Here is a 17,576-nt window from a genome sequence, read left to right on the forward strand (position 1 = left end):
GGTGAACACCCAGGACTCTAGGCCACTCAGCTAAGAAAGCCTCTTGGATGAGAGGCAAAACATTTTTAAGAACCAACAAGAGAAGTCTCATTACCTTCTACTGAAAGATTACCATGACCTAGATGACTGAGAGTCTACACACACATACTGGTAAAGAGCTGTTTGAAACAATTCTTGTTACTCTCAGCAGTGGTTAGTTCTCCATTATTTGTTACACAAAGTGCTGTGCAGCACAAACTCTGTGCTTTGCGAAAATTCAGTTGAGTTGTATTAAACAGTGGTTTCATTTATGAGAAATAGATAAAACATCTGCCAAAACGTTGTAGTAATTACTATTATTGTTGAGACTTGCATCTTCACTCAAAATATGCCTGACTAGTTTGTCAGTGTTTTACTAGCAGCTCATGTTGATGTCAAGCATCTATGTTATGTGGGCCCCACATGAAGCTAATGATGGTCAAGATTAATTATTGAACTCAATTAGGCATATGTGTACTGAATGCTTTAATGCAAATTTATTTTAGCATAGCCAATAGTAATCGCTCAAATATGTGGCTGTCATAACTATCATTATTACATTTGTGGTACTTTTTTTTGTCTGAGAAAACATTTTCAAACCTCATATTATTAAATGTTCTGTTTTCCTATTGCAGGTCTTTCAGGGCCTACTCTGTGTTTTCTACAACCTTGGTGACGGGGACTACAACCTGACCCTGCCAACCTATCGCCTTGACAACGGTGAATGGCATGAGGTCTTCCTAGATCGGCATGACAATGAGATGATGCTCCGTCTGGATGGGGGCGGAGGGCAGCGGGAGGTGACAGGATTACGGGGTCGAAGTCGAGAAATCGTCATTGACCCCACTGTGGTGATGCTGGGAAACACCTTCCCGTCTGCAGTCAACAAGAGCTTCCAGGGTAGGTGATAACAGCATTTACCTCAAAGTATAACCTTTAAGTGTCTTCCAAAGTTGCATTTTAGGGACCTCGTGTTCATTAAAATTTGACTCGAACTTGGGACACACTATCGGGGATTTTGTGATTTGCAGCCATCGTTGTTTATTTTGTCCATCAAAGCAGCGCTCTCAGAAAAGACCTTCCAGCCACCAGATTTTCGAACAGCGCATGTGGAGGTTGTTGTGGCTATAAAACAGTATAAGCTCTTTGCAGCACTTTCATAGCTCACTTCACTCTGCATTTAGACTTTGGAGCTCTCAAGCACATCTGTATGGGTGCAGCTGAAGTGGCTAGAGATTGAAGGACAACTTGTAAAATGGACAATAAGTGCGATTTTGTAATGTCCCAGTGATCTCATGGTCAGGTACTGGCATTTCCAACAAACACTCACTCAATGTAAACTTTTAGGGACCCTAATCTAATTCAACAGATGTGGACAGCTGCTTAATCATTACAGTCTGCTCCCCCATTATGTATGTTGCCACTTTTAAGACCTCCTCCCTATGAGTAACAACTGTAAAATACGCTCAGATAATTTGATGTATTCATTAATAATTTTAAAAAAACAAAAAACATTAGATTATGTGCACACACAATATTGGCCTTATACTTCATTAAAAAAAAAACAGCCAAAAAACACTAAACTAATGACTTCACTCTTCGTGACTTGAACTTCACTGGCAAGGGTTTCTGAATGACAGCAACAAATGCATATTTACAAGTTATTTATTTTTTCTAATCTTTGTAAAGTCGCTGCTCTAACCTGCTCTTTTTCAGTTAGAGAGATTTTTTTTAGACTTTGCCAGCTGAAAGTGTTGGCCCTTAAGCGAGACCTTTAATAAAGTCCTTAAAACCAACAGTCGTGTAAGTGTAAATGGCCAAATGGGAGAAAAACTATGTTATTATACAATCACACCTCCTACAGCTGCCGTCAAAGTTAGGAAAATGTGACAAAACTTGAAAGTCCAGTGGTTATCAAGCCTGGAAATGCAGCAGAGCTGGAAAGGCTGATTTCTACTTGGAGTTTCAGATAGTATGTTCAAAAGACTCTCCCTTTGAAAAACACTTGAAGACACTTGTGATATGATGCACAAGTGATTTACCAAACTGTGCTAGAGTCCCCTGTAACTTGACAAACATTTCACATTATTTTTTTTGTACAAAAGTTTATCAAATGTTTCCAAACTGATTTGAACAAATTCTATTCTTTCCATCAGGTCCGTTTTTTCCAGGCTACACTTCACCGCGCTTCCTGTTTGACTCATGAATAGCCTCTTTCAGAAATCCGTATTTCTCCATAAGTCATGACATTAATCTTACTAGGTCGGACCTGAATTTCTGTATCACTTGCAAAATGGCAGACAGGCATGCACAAGCAGTGTTCCTCAAGTTGTGTCAAATGATTTACAGGAAGGTTTTTTTTTTTTTTTTCCACATTTCAACTCCAGTATTGATCCAAAAACATCACAGAAGATAATGTTTGTACACCAACATTGCAAAACACCTTTCTTGTATGGTTTGCTGTATAATTTCACATCTATTAAAAACAAAAACTACCATAAAACAAACTTTACTGTGATGAAGATGAGGCTCTAAATCTCAGATTAATAATTCTCACTAATAGTAAATGTAATTAGACAAACTGTTAACAGGAGGTGAAACTAAGCTTGTTGATTCAAGCTGTTTGTAGAAGTGTTTTCTCTAATTTTATTTAATTCATGCAACATCAGACTAAGGGTTATGCAGAAACATCGGAACATCTACCCATGTAGAATAACAGTGCTAGTAACTTCATTAATTACTTAGAAACATAAATTATCCCCGACATGGAGTTACGTTCTAATGGTAGGTTGCACTATGTATTTCTCTTCTTGTCAGACAGGTGACAATTTATAAACTACACTTTAATCATTAGTTACATAGCAGCCATCCTCAGTGTAGGTCCTGAGCTCTATCACAGAAAATGAAGTGTTCGAGCATGAAGTGCAAGGAACTGCTTGGAATGCAAAGAATTTTTATTTTATTTGACTGTTGACAAGCAACAGTTTGATAAGCCTGATGTTAGTTTACATGTAGTAATTTGTTTATTAGAGGACTTTGACAAATACCGTACAAGCACAGTGGCTCTTTCTGTCACTACGGAAGGTGTGTCTGAATGAAGTCGTGAGGAACATTATCATAAAAGCGACCAATGTGTGAATGACAGAATGCCCTTACTTCAACAGACTGATGAAGCCAGTAATGCTATATATCCCATGAATCTGAACCAGGTTTATTACAGCCATCAAATGACATTGAGGTGTGAATGACCCTGATAGATTACAGTGCTTGGAGCTTCAAGCAATGATCTTAGTAGATTAGTGCTTATAGACATATCTAGTTTTTATTATAGACCTATCCTAAATACTGGAAATAGTTAAAAGAAAAACAAATACACAAAGGCTGTAAAATACAATTCCTGTTAAGATACAACTTACATTTGTTTATCTTGCTACAGAAATAGATAATGTCCAAAAAAAAAAAAAGAGAAAGAGAACCAAAACTGTATTACAAGTTAATATGAACAGACCAGCATTCCCATTTTTTTCAAATTTGACCTTTTCAACTATAATTTCCTGGACGACTGCTGCAAACCATATCAGTAATGGCTTGTTTCTTCTCATACTGATGATTTTGTGGAGGACTTCTTTTTTATGACTGTACAGAATAACATCATGGCCCAAAAAAATCAGTAATACATTTGTTCAGTGGTTTAGTGTTTAGGAGATTCTTTCGTACGAATGTCAGGCAGATGAAACGTGAGCAAGGCGGAGCTATTAAGAGTTAAGTATTTTCTGCAGAGAATGGGGAAAGGATATTCAATAGCATAAATCTTCCCAAATGTCTCTTTCAGTGGAGTACTGATGGATAGTACAATGGCAAAATAACATTTAAAAATTGTTTGCTAGACACCATTCAAACACCATCCAGGTTATAGTGTACATAATTTGTCTGCGAGCGTGTAGGAGAAAGAGATAATGTGTCACACGGTGAAGTGAAAAGGTTGGTGTGTCATTCAGAGCATGTGAGACAGTTTAACAGCTATTTCTTCTAAGAAGTGCTACCAAAAATAGGTTCTTTTATCTATTCATATGCACTCTTTTCAGTGGAGAATAGTGACATTTTTATGCGGTAATGAATGATTGATGTGACAGCTTAATGGCTAATTCGCCCAAATGCATCGTCATTGTTCGCTGGGATGACGGCTGGCCCTGGTGTGTGCAGGAGATGCATTCTGTGCGTGCATTTTTGCAAAGTGTGTACTGTTACGCAGTAGTGTCTGTGTGTATCAGGGAGATGTTAGTATACAACACAGAGGAAATGCTTTGTTTTGTGGCAGTTATACATTGGATTGTCTTAAGATTGCAATTTTCCTCTGTTTTCTTTTGTGTATGTATGTGGATGTGAATGTGTTGACACAGCCTCACTGTGCAGCCGGGACTGAAAGGCTACGATACCTCAGATCATGACAATTTTGGTTACAGTCTTGATTTAAGTTAAGTTTAAGTCTGAGTTAAGAATAAATGTTGGTTAACTAAAGGAAACTACATATATTAACATAAGATAGCTGTTTGATAGAATATTTAACAGTTTCACAGAAATGTATTAGATGAAAACTGCCATGAAAACACAAAATAAAAATACAAAATTCAGTTGCATGAACAAACCCCAAGTGTGCCAACTCTCAGGTCCATCATATTCCTTGATAATGGTTGGTTTCTGAGCAGATTACCCTAAGAGCGCACATCAACAGCTACCTGGCCCTATTCATGGCCTTCCCTTGTCGAGGCTGGTTGACCTTGGGAGACTTGCTTTGTGGTCTAGAAACACCCACAATTCACCACTTCCTACCTAAGTGACTCCCTCCCTGTGGCCTTCGCAGAGGACTGACAGACTTGACATCAAGGTGCACATGAAGGCCAGTGTGGGGTCCTTGTCCAGTGATTGGACAACCTGGGTCCTTAACTTCAGTGTGGTGCAGCAGCTTTACACTTAGCAGCCCAATTTGCTTTGGAACAGCACATGAAGGCGCATTCTGATCCGATACCTTGGGAGTCTTGTTTGTTCACTTTCTTTCTGAGTTACAAAGAAGATTGTTACCACTCGCATATCTTTGTGTCCAGTTGAAAACAGGAGACAGCAGGAGCCCTCGAGCTTCTCCAGGAAGTCATTACCTCAGATCAAGGAGTGGTTTTGCACAAAATACCCGTTAACTCCTCTACTTTCTCTGTAATGCAGTGGTTTTCACAGAGTCAGGCAAGTTTTCCCCTGTTTCTAGTCTTTATGTTAAGCTAAGCAAACTGTCTGCTGTCGTTAGCTTCATTGTTACTGTGCTAACATCTTCATCTAATTCTTGAAAAGAAGCTGAATAAGCAAATTTCCCGAAATGCTAAACACTCCTCCCCCAAAAATGCTATGTGGAACAGTGCCAAATCCACATTCTGTGTTATGAATATATATCCACTCAAAGGGCACAAGTATAGACTATATGGTAATTTCTCGTAAAGTTTAGGCAGTTTGAAAACATTAATTTTCCAAAGATACTGACTTTTTTAGAGGGGTGAGTGAGTCGTAATGTACAGTATTCTATAAATTTGCTTTGTTTGTTGCCCAATCCTAAACTAAGAGTGATAAGGACTGAGGGACTGGCTCCGGCACACACTGTATAAACCCAAATGTTGGCTGAGATTTCACTCAGCCCTCTAATCTGTACTAGATTTAGAATATCTGTTTGTAGTTTCTATACTCCGACCAACACACAGTGAAAAGGATTTCTTTCGTAACTCTCGGTCATTTTAAATATATGAACACAAATCATTTACCTTCTGTCTGATGTCTTTATTGTCACTGTCTGAGGTTGGTAAAAGGCTCTTTTACTATGTCAATTTGTATTATTTTAAGTTTTAAACTGTTCCTCAACCTCCTCAACGATTGTATTGTGTTAAAAAATGCAGTGAATGTAGTTAGAATATTCAGATAGAAAATTACTCGCAATGAAGACACACTAACTAGAAAAAAAAGCAACATCCTGTATGATAATTGAGAGAGGAAGAGGTCAGAACCAAGAGATGTAGACATGAAGTGAAAGAGAGAGACAGAGCTCCCTAGAGTTAGACAGTAAGAGATGAAGACAGCTGTGCCTCAGGCAATAAAAGACAATGCATGAGTTTATTAAATGGATTTTAAAAGCGTTTCTCTTCAGAAGAGGTAGAATTGATAGATGGTGGCAGGGAAAGTGTGAGTGAATATGCGTGTGTGCTTGCTTGTGTGTGTTTGCATTTACTTTTATGAATGTCTGCTTCCAAAAAGTGACAGAGGGGGAAAGAAATGTTAAGTAAATATGTCAGTTTAGTAATTAACAGATAGGAACACAGCAGAAAATGTCCTCAGTTGAACCCACTGAGTTAGACATAACATAGACTTTAAATACAGCAAATAAAAAGAAATAATCAAAAGGGAAAAAGAAAACTGCTTTACCATTTTTTTTGTACTTTCAAAGCAACGGGGAGCACACCAGTGTGGGCACAAGTACTCATTGTACAGAGAGACTATGCACACGTAAATGAACCAGAGACTGTGACCTTTATGAGACAGTCAACTTGACTGCTCACACAGCCTAACACAGCAGACTCTCTCCATGGCAACGTGTGTCCAGCACAGCCTTTGACTCCCAATGATTGAATATGACAGAAAAACTAAAATAAATAATAAGGACTTATACTACATAATAAATATAATTTACACTATATCTTAAATAACAACATATTCACCGATCAGCCACAACATTCGAACCACTGACAGGTACAGTGAACAACGTGGGTTATCCACCTCCCAAGGGGTGGAAGATAGTAGGCAGCAAGTGAACAGTCATTTCTTAGAGTCCTAGAGACCTAGACTCCTAGCTTTCATTTGGATGTCACTTTGACAAGTACCACCTATCTAAACCTTATGTGCACCCCTTCATGGCATTGGTATTTCTGATAGCAGTGGATTATTTCAGTTGGATAAAGCTCCCTGCCACGTTACAAACATTATTCAGGAATGGTTAGAGAAACATGACAAAGATCAAAGCGCTGACTTGGCCTCCAAATTCACCAGATCTCATTCCGATCAAGCATCTGTGGGCTGTGCTGGAGATCATGGAGGCCCAAACTCGTATCTTACAGGATTTAAATGATCTGCTGTCAACATCTTGGTGCCTGATACCACAGGACACCTTCAGAGAACTGTTCTGGCCTTGTTGGATTACAGCTGTTTTGGCAGCACAGTGGGGACCTACACGATATTGGACAAGTGGTTTTGATGCTGTGGTTGGGATGTGTCAATTAGACCTTAACAGTTTTCTTTCCTGTCTATCAGCTTCTGGACCTTTTCCTCTTTCATATTTTTCTTTAAATCTTGAATCACTCATACTTACTTTACTTTTTTGTGTTTCTGTTACACACTGCTGTATCCTTAGTCTGTCTTTCTCTGGTGTCACCTCTTTTTTTATTCCTTCATTCAGTAAATGAGACATCAAAGAGTACTTAATTTTCCAGCTGTCACAAATTGCCATAAACAGAAAAGCCATAGAGTTACACTCAAAATAGCCATAAAGCAGCAACAGTCTCATAAACTGGATAGGTCTAACATAAAACTACATGTGGCCTCACTTAATTGCTGAAAGCTTGTCATGTTGGGATTATTATTTTGTACACATCCTCTCAGATAGGAGAACATGGGATTTATTTCTTTACCAGGTACACTCGGTAAAACTTAATGTTGTCTCTGTGCAATACCAGCATGTTTCTTATTCCACTGAGCCCTAGTTTACATTTTTCTCCCTACAGGCTGTATGAGAGATCTACGCCTCAATGGTCGCTACATGCCACTGGACGGCCAGCCACGAGATGGGGTTTCCCAGGTCAGCATACAAGGCCTTTCCGTTGGGTGCTCCTCGGACTCCTGCAAAAGGAACCAGTGTAGCCCTCCCTTTACCTGTGTTGACTTGTGGAGAGTGCACGAATGCAGGTACATACACACAAACACGCACACACACCAAATGCAGTTGCACAGCTGAGCACATTTACACTTGGATGCCTCACACACACACACACACACTCAGAATTTTGAGTCAAGGACATGAAGACATGTGCATTTAAATCAAATTGCTCCCTTTTAAGGGAGCTTTTTAGCTTCTGACATTGATATTATTTTTGTTCATAGCCATATAAATGTGCTTTAAAATAACCGACCCCTGACCCACTTAAGATTATAATAAAATCAAAGAAGCAAACGCATCAGAGAAACAAGATTTGTTGCAACCCTGCTGAAATGTCTGTGATAATTCTACCATTTAATCGAAAAACAAACATTTGTGTGCATGTGTATAAGATGTTTAGATTGTTGAAAAATGTCGCAGTCAAATAGCTTGTAGACCAAGACCAGAACAAAAAATGATAGAAACCAATAGTAAAGTTGCAACAAGAGTGACAACAACACAAAGGACTTATTGTTTTTACTCAGTGAAATTTCTGTAACATTGTCAGTATAGCACACACAAATCTAAATTGAGTGTGACTAAAGGAAAAGAGTTTTAAAAATGCCTCATACAACCAGTTGTATTATTTGACCATGTCTCATTCATGCCAGCCAAATAGCTCATAATAAACCAAAGATAACACAAGGATCACTTGACTTGCTCAGCTCTCAGACTCTGAAGATAGTTTCTTCACACTGGGGCAACCACTCAGTGATCTCAGTTACGCCTGCAATAAAAATTGTGTGTGTCTGTGGGGAGGGTGAATGCTGTTGTCATCCATCAGGTTTAACGAAATTATGCCAGGGATCTGCTTTATGTGAATTGTAGGATTGAATGGTTTAAAGCACCGTCTATTAGCAAGAGTCAAGATATCTCAACTTCTGCTGCATCAACTTTGATTATTCTTCATTTGGTCTTGTTTTTACAAGTGGGTTACCCTTCTAGAGATGCAAATTTAAATTGCTTCAGTAACTCCTTGGAACATGTTTCCAGTGGTTACTGATTGCATCTCTGGCACAGGGGAATCTGGCTCTGGTAGATTTCATTCCCAAAGTGTTAACACAGTCTCTATAGATGAACATGGACAATAATCACAAACTGACTGAATTCTCAACAGCATTCTTTCTGCCCTTGGACTTTCAGACTCTAAAATCCATGGTAATAGCATGGTAATAGCCTTTGTGAAACACAACATACATGTGCTTTGTAAACTGAACAAAAAATATAAATGCAACACTTTTGTTTTTGCTCCCATTTTTCATGAGCTGAACTCAAAGATCTTAGAGTTTTTCTATGTACACAAGAGACCTATTTCTCTCAAATGTTGTTCACAAATTTGTCTGAATCTGTGTTAGTGAGCACTTCTCTTTGCTCTCTTTCACAAGTGCAACATATCAAGATGCTGTTTAGACAGCATGATTTATTGCACAGGTGTGCCTTAGGCTGGCCACAATAAAAGGCCACTCTAAAATGTGCAGTTTTATCACACAGCACAATGCCACAGATGTCGCAAGTTTTGAGGGAGTGTGCAATTGGCGTGCTGACTACAGGAATGTCCACCAGAGCTGTTGCCCATAAAGGCATTTCAGAGAATTTGGCAGTACATCCTCACAACCACAGACCACATTAACCACGCCAGCCTAGGACCTCCACATCCAGCATCTTCACCTCCAAGATTGTCTGAGACCAGCCACCCGGACAGCTGCTGCAACAAACAATTTGTATAACAAAAGAATTTTTGCACAAACTGTCAGAAACCGTCTCAGGGAGGCTCATCTGCATCCTTGCCATCCTCGTCGGGGTCTAGACCTGACTGCAGTTAGTTGTCATAACCGACTTGAGTGGGCAAATGCTCACATTCGATGGCATCTGGCACTTTGGAGAGGTGCTCTCTTCATGGATGAATCCTGGTTTTCACTGTACAGGGCAGATGGCAGACAGCGTGTATGGCATCATGTGGGTGAGCAGTTTGCTGAGGTCAACGTTGTGAATCGAGTGGCCCATGGCAGCGGTGGGGTTATGGTATGGGCAAACCTATGTTATGGACAATGAACACAGGGACATTTTGAATGCACAGAGATACCGTGACGAGATCCTGAGGCCCATTGTTGTGTCCATTATCCACAACCATTACCTCGTGTTGCAGCATGAAAATGCACGGCCCCATGTTGCAAGGATCTGTACACTCCTGGAAGCTGAAAACATCCCAGTTCTTGCATGGCCAGCATACTCTCCAGACATGTCACTCATTGAGCATGTTTGGGATGCTCTGGATCGGCGTATACGACGGCGTGTTTCTGCCAATATCCAGCAACGTCGCACAGCCATTAAAGAGGAGGGGACTAACATTCACAATCAACAACCTGATCAACTCCACGGATAAATATACATTTACAGTGGCCTTTTATTGTGGCCAGCCTAAGGCACACCTGTGCAATAATCATGCTGTCTGATCAGCATCTTGATATGCCGCACCTGTGAGGGGGATGGATTATCTCGGCAAAGGAGAAGTGCTCACTAACAAAGATTTAGACAAGTTTGTGAACAATATTTGAGAGAAATAAAAGTCTTACCCACTAGACTTGATTGTAGAACAGTTAATAGCAGTTGGTCTAATGATATAAGAGGCCTTGAGGTAACGTAGGGGCAGAGAGGTTCTGAAATCTACCCAGGTGCCATATGAAATTAGTTGTGTCTCTTCTAAGGTTTATTGTCTTGTCAATTTGTAATGTTTCATTTATTTTATATTTGCCATTGGCGACAATGTGTATGGACCCTAGGCACTGTTATTGTCAGTCTAATATTCTGATCCTCCTGAAAGTTAAAACCACATGAGATCTGTGTTTGGCAACAACTATGTTCCCTTTAAAAGATAATGAATTTTGCAGTAAACCCCACCCACTCAAATGTTGGAGGTGAAAATAAATTATTATTTTAGCCCCCTGACTCTGATGGGATTTACACTTCTGCTTGATCAACATTTCACATGCACTACTATATTACTTTCTGTGTAAGGGTTAGTTTTTTTGTCAGTCGGAAATAGGAAATGTCATGCAATGAAAAGCCACAGCAAGCTAACAACCCTCTCCTGTGGCACAGACCGAATCAAACATCGAGTGCTCTTAGCCACATCCACTAATCTCAGCAATTTTTCTGCCAATGGAAACATCGGCCTCCATTCAGTCTGTGCAGCCTCCTAGCTTTTAATCTTGCCTTTCCATTTTTTCTACGCCTCTGATCCACTCACCCACATCATCCATCCACCAATTTATTATTTTTTTTCTCTTTTTAACAATGACTCTCATTCTCATACTCTGCCCCTCCATGCCTCCAGTTCTTGGTTTGTACCGCTCTCATCTTTCTCACTCCTGCTCAGCTTTGCCACACACCTTCTCACACACACCTTCTCACGTGCACACACACACACACACACACACACACACACACACACGCACACACATTCTACTTCCCCATTCTCACCCTGCTTGTTTGTTCACCTTGTTCTCTTTTAAACAGTTGACCTGAACCTTGAAAGATGATTGGAGAGTCGTAAATGTTGGCAGTGAGTCCTCCATCCCAACTGTTTGAAACCTACTCAAGGGCCATAGTCAGATAATTACTTAATTTACTTTACCACTTTAGAATCAAATAAAAAGTCACAGTCATTTGTTGATGTGGTGTTGTTTTTTATTTGTTTGTTTTTTCAATTTGATAAAAAAAAGAAAGGAGAAAAAAAGACAATTAAAGCAATTATTTTCCCTTTAATTTCTCTACATGCCAGGATAATTTGAATGGGCCTGTGGCAAAAGCAATATTAAAGCTACAATTTTCCAAAATTAAACAAACAAACCAGAAAAGGATGTAACTTTACAACTTGTTTAAAACTCGTAAAAAAAATGTTTATGAAGTATTTATTTTTGACCATTTATTGTTTAATAGAATGTATTAAGAGAAGCTGCTTTTTACTCTCAAACATTCACTCACAGTGAGCCACACTGGACACTCTCACTCCATCGTATTAGGAAACTGAAAGGTGATGCTAAACTGAGACTTTTAAAGAAACATTTACAAGCGGACAAAAGCTTGAATACAGTCCAGTTATCAGCTGGTTTTGTCTGGTAAGTTCTTGTAATAGCAATTTCAGGCAACCCCTTTAGCTGCTGCTTGACTACTACTGATGGCCGAGTTGGATTTAGTCTTGAGACATGCAGAAGAATGATGAGTAGAAGTGGATCCAGTCGGTCCCACTGACCATTGATTGCATTTATTGTTCATTGAATTACAGATAAGTCAAAAAAACATTTTAAAAAAGCTTTAAATTAAAGAGTCTTTGAGAAGGCCTAGTTCCTTGATGCAGCCACATGGTCAAAAAACTGTTTGCCTTCCTCAGCCACATCCAGATGCTGTGGCAGCTGGTTCTTAAGCCTTCACCCATGGACTCCACCTTCAACTTCCTCAGTCAGGTGGAGCCGGCCTCTTCAGCTTCCTCTTGATGGAGTTAAACACACTCATGGCCACTCACTCCCCCACAGGCACACCAACAACAAGAAAGAACACATTAACACATAGCTCAGTTTGGCTCCTACAGTTCTTATGCCACAAGGTTGTTATTCTCCTGGAACTTCTATGTTGTTTTTCCTCTGTGAGGTTCACTACAATAATTACATTGTTGCGACGTGAGGCTAACGAAGACCATTTAACATTGGCTATAGCTATGCATGGCATTCTAGCTGAGGAAAATTAAATACCTGTCATTGCAAGAAAACGGAAAAAAAAACATTATTGCAGAGTAATACTGATGGATAGCTGTGATAGCATGAACTTGAGTCATGCTTGTTCTGTGTGTGACAGCAAAGGCTAAAGTTACCATGCAGCATGTAGTTTTGTACAATACTAGCTGACAGTTGTCACCAACTTGTGCTTTGAGTAGTACTTAAACTAAAACTGCTTTCTTCTTCCAGTAGCTGAAGTGCAAATAGGTAGCTAGTAACAGACCATAAGGACAATGGACATGAAACACTAAGAGTTCAGAAGGTGGTGTCATTTTTAGCCATGTCAGGGGTTAAACAAACGGTGATCATTTGCATGGCCTCCTAATTAGCAGATAACTATTGGGGTGTGTTACTTGCAAAATGCTTCCCGTCCAAGTGGAAGTTACTCTTGCAGACAACTGATCGCAATATTGGCGGTTCGATCCCCGGCCCCTCCACAGTCAACGTATCCTTGGGCAAGACATTGAACCCAAAGTTGCTCCCAGTGGCATGCAGGTGCCTTGCATGGCAGCTCTGTCACCATTGGTGTATGAATGCGTGTGTGAATGGGTGAATGAGAAACACATTGTGAAGCACTTTGAGTACCACCAAGGTAGAAAAGCATTATATAAGTGCAGACCATTTATCCCTGTCCCCAACAGCATTTCCAGCTCCCCCTGGGGGATATCAAGGTATTTACAGGTCAGATGAGATGTGTAATCTCTACAGCAACTTCTGGTCTACCCAGGGGGCTCCTAGTTGGGCATGCACAGAAAATCGCTAAAGGAGGCACCCACTAGGCATCCTAATCAGATGCCAAAAACCACCACAGCTGGCTTCTTACAATGTCAAGGAGCAGCGATTTTACATGGAGCTATCTCGGAAAATCCAAATTTCTCACCCAATCACTGAGGCACCCTACAAAGGAATCTCATTTCAGCCACTTTTGTCCGTGAGCTCATTCTTTCAGTCACTACCCAGAGCTGATGATCATAGATGAGGGTTGGATCATAGATTGGCTGGTAGATTTGCTTATCCAGCCTCGTCTGCACAACAGAATGGTCTGACTGTACGTAGTTGTCATTCTGAGATGGGGAAGGAATAAAATCTGGCTTGTTTGTGTTTCAATAAACCAGTCACAGTGGAGTAAAGTGAAGGATACAGCAATGGTGTCCATTCAAAATAGTGACAATGGAATTCTTTTGATGGAACATTTGCACGCAGGGAGGTGAGAACATTGATTATAACTGCTGATTCACAAAAGAAAAACATCAGCAGGACTGCATTTATATTTCTTTGTAAAACTTGACAGCTTAGGCATGGGAGGTTGCTCCTAGGAGGTTGTTGGTGTTGTTGTTGTTGTTGTTTGTGGTAGTGGGATGGATGTGAAAGTGAAATGCTCAGTTAATGGCAGGCTTATAGCTACAGCCTACATCCGGTGAGTCAGACCAATCAACTGGTAAATTGAGAGCCTTCTTTTCTGACGCACTTCCCTGTTTACTATGCCTGCATTACTGCTGATGCTGCCTCAGTTTCATACTCCATTCAAGATACTTACACTTCTTACTTGGGTCAGAACTAACCCCCAAACCAGAGAAAGCAGCCCACTGGTTTTCGGTACCATGGCCTCTGACTTGGAGGGGTCAATCTGATTAAAGCTGCATAACACATGGGGTTTTTCTATGTTATTGTTCTGAAAATAGCAGATTAGAAATACACATTAACAGAAATGGCACTGTTTAATAATACACAACCTAGTGTATTGTCTAATCCAGCGTGAATGGCAAATATCATGCACATACAATGGCTATCTATGTGACTGTTGCAGGTATGTCTGTATTAAGCCATGAGGAATGTTAATGGAAAAGTGACCTGTGTCTGAATGACAGAATGCCGACACTTCAGTAGATTGATGAGGTGGGCAATGTTCGGTATCTCATATCTGAGAAGGGCTTTATTATACACTTTAAATGTACCAGTATGTGACAGTTAGCAGGCGTATTGGAGCAGTGAATAATGCATGGGCTTAATGTTGGTTCAGTTTACAGTGCAAAAGTAATCAGATGACAAAAGATGCAGCAGATGAAAAATAATGTGGACTTTTAGTTTACAAAAGCACTGTTTACTGTGTAGAACTTTATTATTATTCATCGGAGGGACCCTGACTGATCTGCAGCATAATCAGCAGCAATTTACAATTTCTTGCCTTTTTTCCCTTCCCTGTTTGTTCACCAAAGCACATTCTCAGGAAAAGCAATCGAAAACATGAGGTGGATGACAGCATAAAATTGAGATGAAGATCTTTTTTTAACAAGACTGTTCTTTAACAAGGAGTGAAAGGTGTTCAAAACAAAAGCAATCGGGCTATTGAAACTCTCAGCACACCACACCTGTCACTAATTACTGTCAGTGAACATGCGTGCTCATCTGGGTTATGATGGGGCATTCGTCACAGCACCAAATCCAGTCATGGCTAATTACTGGCAAAGATAAGAGAAAGCGCAGAAAAGAGAAGCAGTGTTGTCTAGTTGACTGACAGGTGTCCTGTATTCAACACCTACACAGGCTCCAACCAGGCATAATGAGTCCTGAGTGCTGGGCTTTGGCTATGGCATAATAAATTCTCCCGCAGCTAATTATCTTTTAAAATGCCTGTCAAGAAATTATGACTGTGTACATTTTCAGGACAGCTGGCATTTTGAACTCTAAACAGTGAAAAATTTCAAATAATACTGACTTTGGTTATTTTGGGTAAGTCAGTTCCATTTTTTACTCATTCTTAAAGCAAAAATAAAATAACTTTGGGTTGAGTTCTACACTGGAATGGCATGAAGTGTTCTGTCTACAGACTCTTGTGTGGATCGTTTTCAAATGCTGCTATAAAAAAACAGTGCTTTCCAAAATTAGCTCTGCAGCACAGGAGAAGTGTGTTTCTCTTTACCTTAAACAAGTATTCCAACAACAGTTTCATGTAAGTTTGTCAAGGAAACTTTTTTTTTGTATAGCTCAGTTCACAACATGTGCCATCTCACAGCGTTCAACACAGTAAGGTATAGACCTTGCAAATTTATCAGAGAGTAGCAGATATTTTTCATTGTATATTTTGACTTTTGGATTTGTATGTGACTGCTATCGTCAATCCTCCTAAATTTACCATTTTGTGAAAAATGAAACTAAATATTGATAGTACATTGCAATTATACATTTTGCATGCAAACATACAGTTAAAATACATTTTATAGAACTAAGAGGTGTACAGCATGTGTAAGCACATAAAAAAAGTATAATATTACATAAACCTATTCTAGTGAGAAAACAGTGTTTCTCCTCATTGTACAGGATGGAACATTCATTTATAGTGAACAGTTTTCATTTTTATTTTATTTATGATTAGGATTTTTCCTCACCATCCATCTATGGCTAACAGTTATCTTCACTTACCAAAGCACTTAAATGAAAAGTGGTACGTATGAAGTCCCTTGAGGTGATGAATTCATGGAGGACTCTAACTCCCATACCTCGTTGCTGTCTTGTTTTCTTTCAGCCCATTGTTTTTGCTTTTTCAACATACAGCTATTATTTTTGGTTAAGTCACACCAATGTCATCACCCACTTTTCCCACAGCAGCAGGCAGCTGTTGTTTTTTTGTGAAGAAACTGTGATGAACCACCTGTACACTACCTGGCCAGCATATTGCTGCAGCACGGCAAAATGAGCAAGTATCTGGTGGAACACTTGCTCCAAGACTAAAAGAGCTTTATGTCTTTCTCAGTAGTCAAAATGAACACTAAAATAAGACCGGACTTATTGGTTAAATATATATAATATGAAATGAAATATGTGTGATTTGTGTCTGTGTATGAAGATGAAAATGGTGGAGTCATGCATGCCCACAGTCATTGCTCTGTGTGAATGAATGAACAAACAGCAATTGCACAGTGGTTGACTCCCTATATTGAGATATGGCAGAAAGAGCTACTATGGAGCACAGTATGGCCTGATAATCTAGTAGACGTGGGACACCAATGCGGTAGAACGTGTTCATGTTAGAACATAAGATATTGCACAGTAGCATAGTTATTCAAGTACTGCTCTAGATCACCACCAGTGATCAAAACCCCTACACGAAAGTAAGAAGGAGATCTCCCACATCCAAAATGACAAATATCCAGAATTTTACCAGTCATTTTGTAGGAATTGACAAACATTGATTCATGTAAATAGTGTGAGTCTCCTGTTCTTCAATTCTGGATTAATTCACAAAAGCAAAAGTCTTACTTGGTGCTAGGGTTAGGAGATACCATTATGTTGATGGAACCAAGAAAGTTTCATCAGCATAATACTAAATCATTTTTGAGTAATCTTGGAGTTCATATTAACAACAAGCAAACATTTAGCCAACATTTGGATTTATAGACCTATTAACTAGGGCTGCAAGGTGCCTCTGTGGTTTGCACTGTCGCCTCACAGCTGGAAGGCCGTTCGCGTCCTGGTGAGGACACCCGGGATCTTTCTGTGTGAAGTTTGCATGTTCTCAGCGTGGGTTCTCTCTGGGTTCTCCGGCTTCCTCCCACAAGTCCAAAAACATGTTGAGGTCAATTGGTTAAATTCTTCTAAATTGTCTGTAGGTGTGAATGTGAGTGTGCTTGGTTGTCTGTCTCCAAGCCCTGTAGTAGACTGGTGACCTGTCCAGAGTGCCACTTGCCTTCGCCCCAAGTCAGCTGGGATAGACTAAACCCCCCCCCCCGCAACCCGGTGTATAGATAATGGATGGATGGACCTATTAACTAGTTTTGCGAGACAGAATT

At 39.8% G+C, this 17,576-nt stretch overlaps 1 protein-coding gene across 1 annotated transcript in view; it reads left to right on the top strand.

The window, feature by feature from the left end:
- Window positions 1-17,576, top strand: part of LOC103361001 (neural-cadherin-like) — a gene marked incomplete at its 5' end in the record, with an annotated part of 146,214 nt that overhangs the window by 104,282 nt on the left and 24,356 nt on the right. The window contains 3 exons of the mRNA XM_008286969.1: window positions 188-192; window positions 654-918; window positions 7,827-8,007. Coding sequence (XP_008285191.1) covers window positions 188-192; window positions 654-918; window positions 7,827-8,007 — 451 coding nt within the window. The remainder of the gene's footprint in view (window positions 1-187; window positions 193-653; window positions 919-7,826; window positions 8,008-17,576) is intronic.

This window comes from Stegastes partitus, unplaced genomic scaffold, assembly GCF_000690725.1.
Source record: "Stegastes partitus isolate 25-593 unplaced genomic scaffold, Stegastes_partitus-1.0.2 Scaffold479, whole genome shotgun sequence".
NCBI classification, from domain to species: Eukaryota; Metazoa; Chordata; class Actinopteri; family Pomacentridae; genus Stegastes; species Stegastes partitus.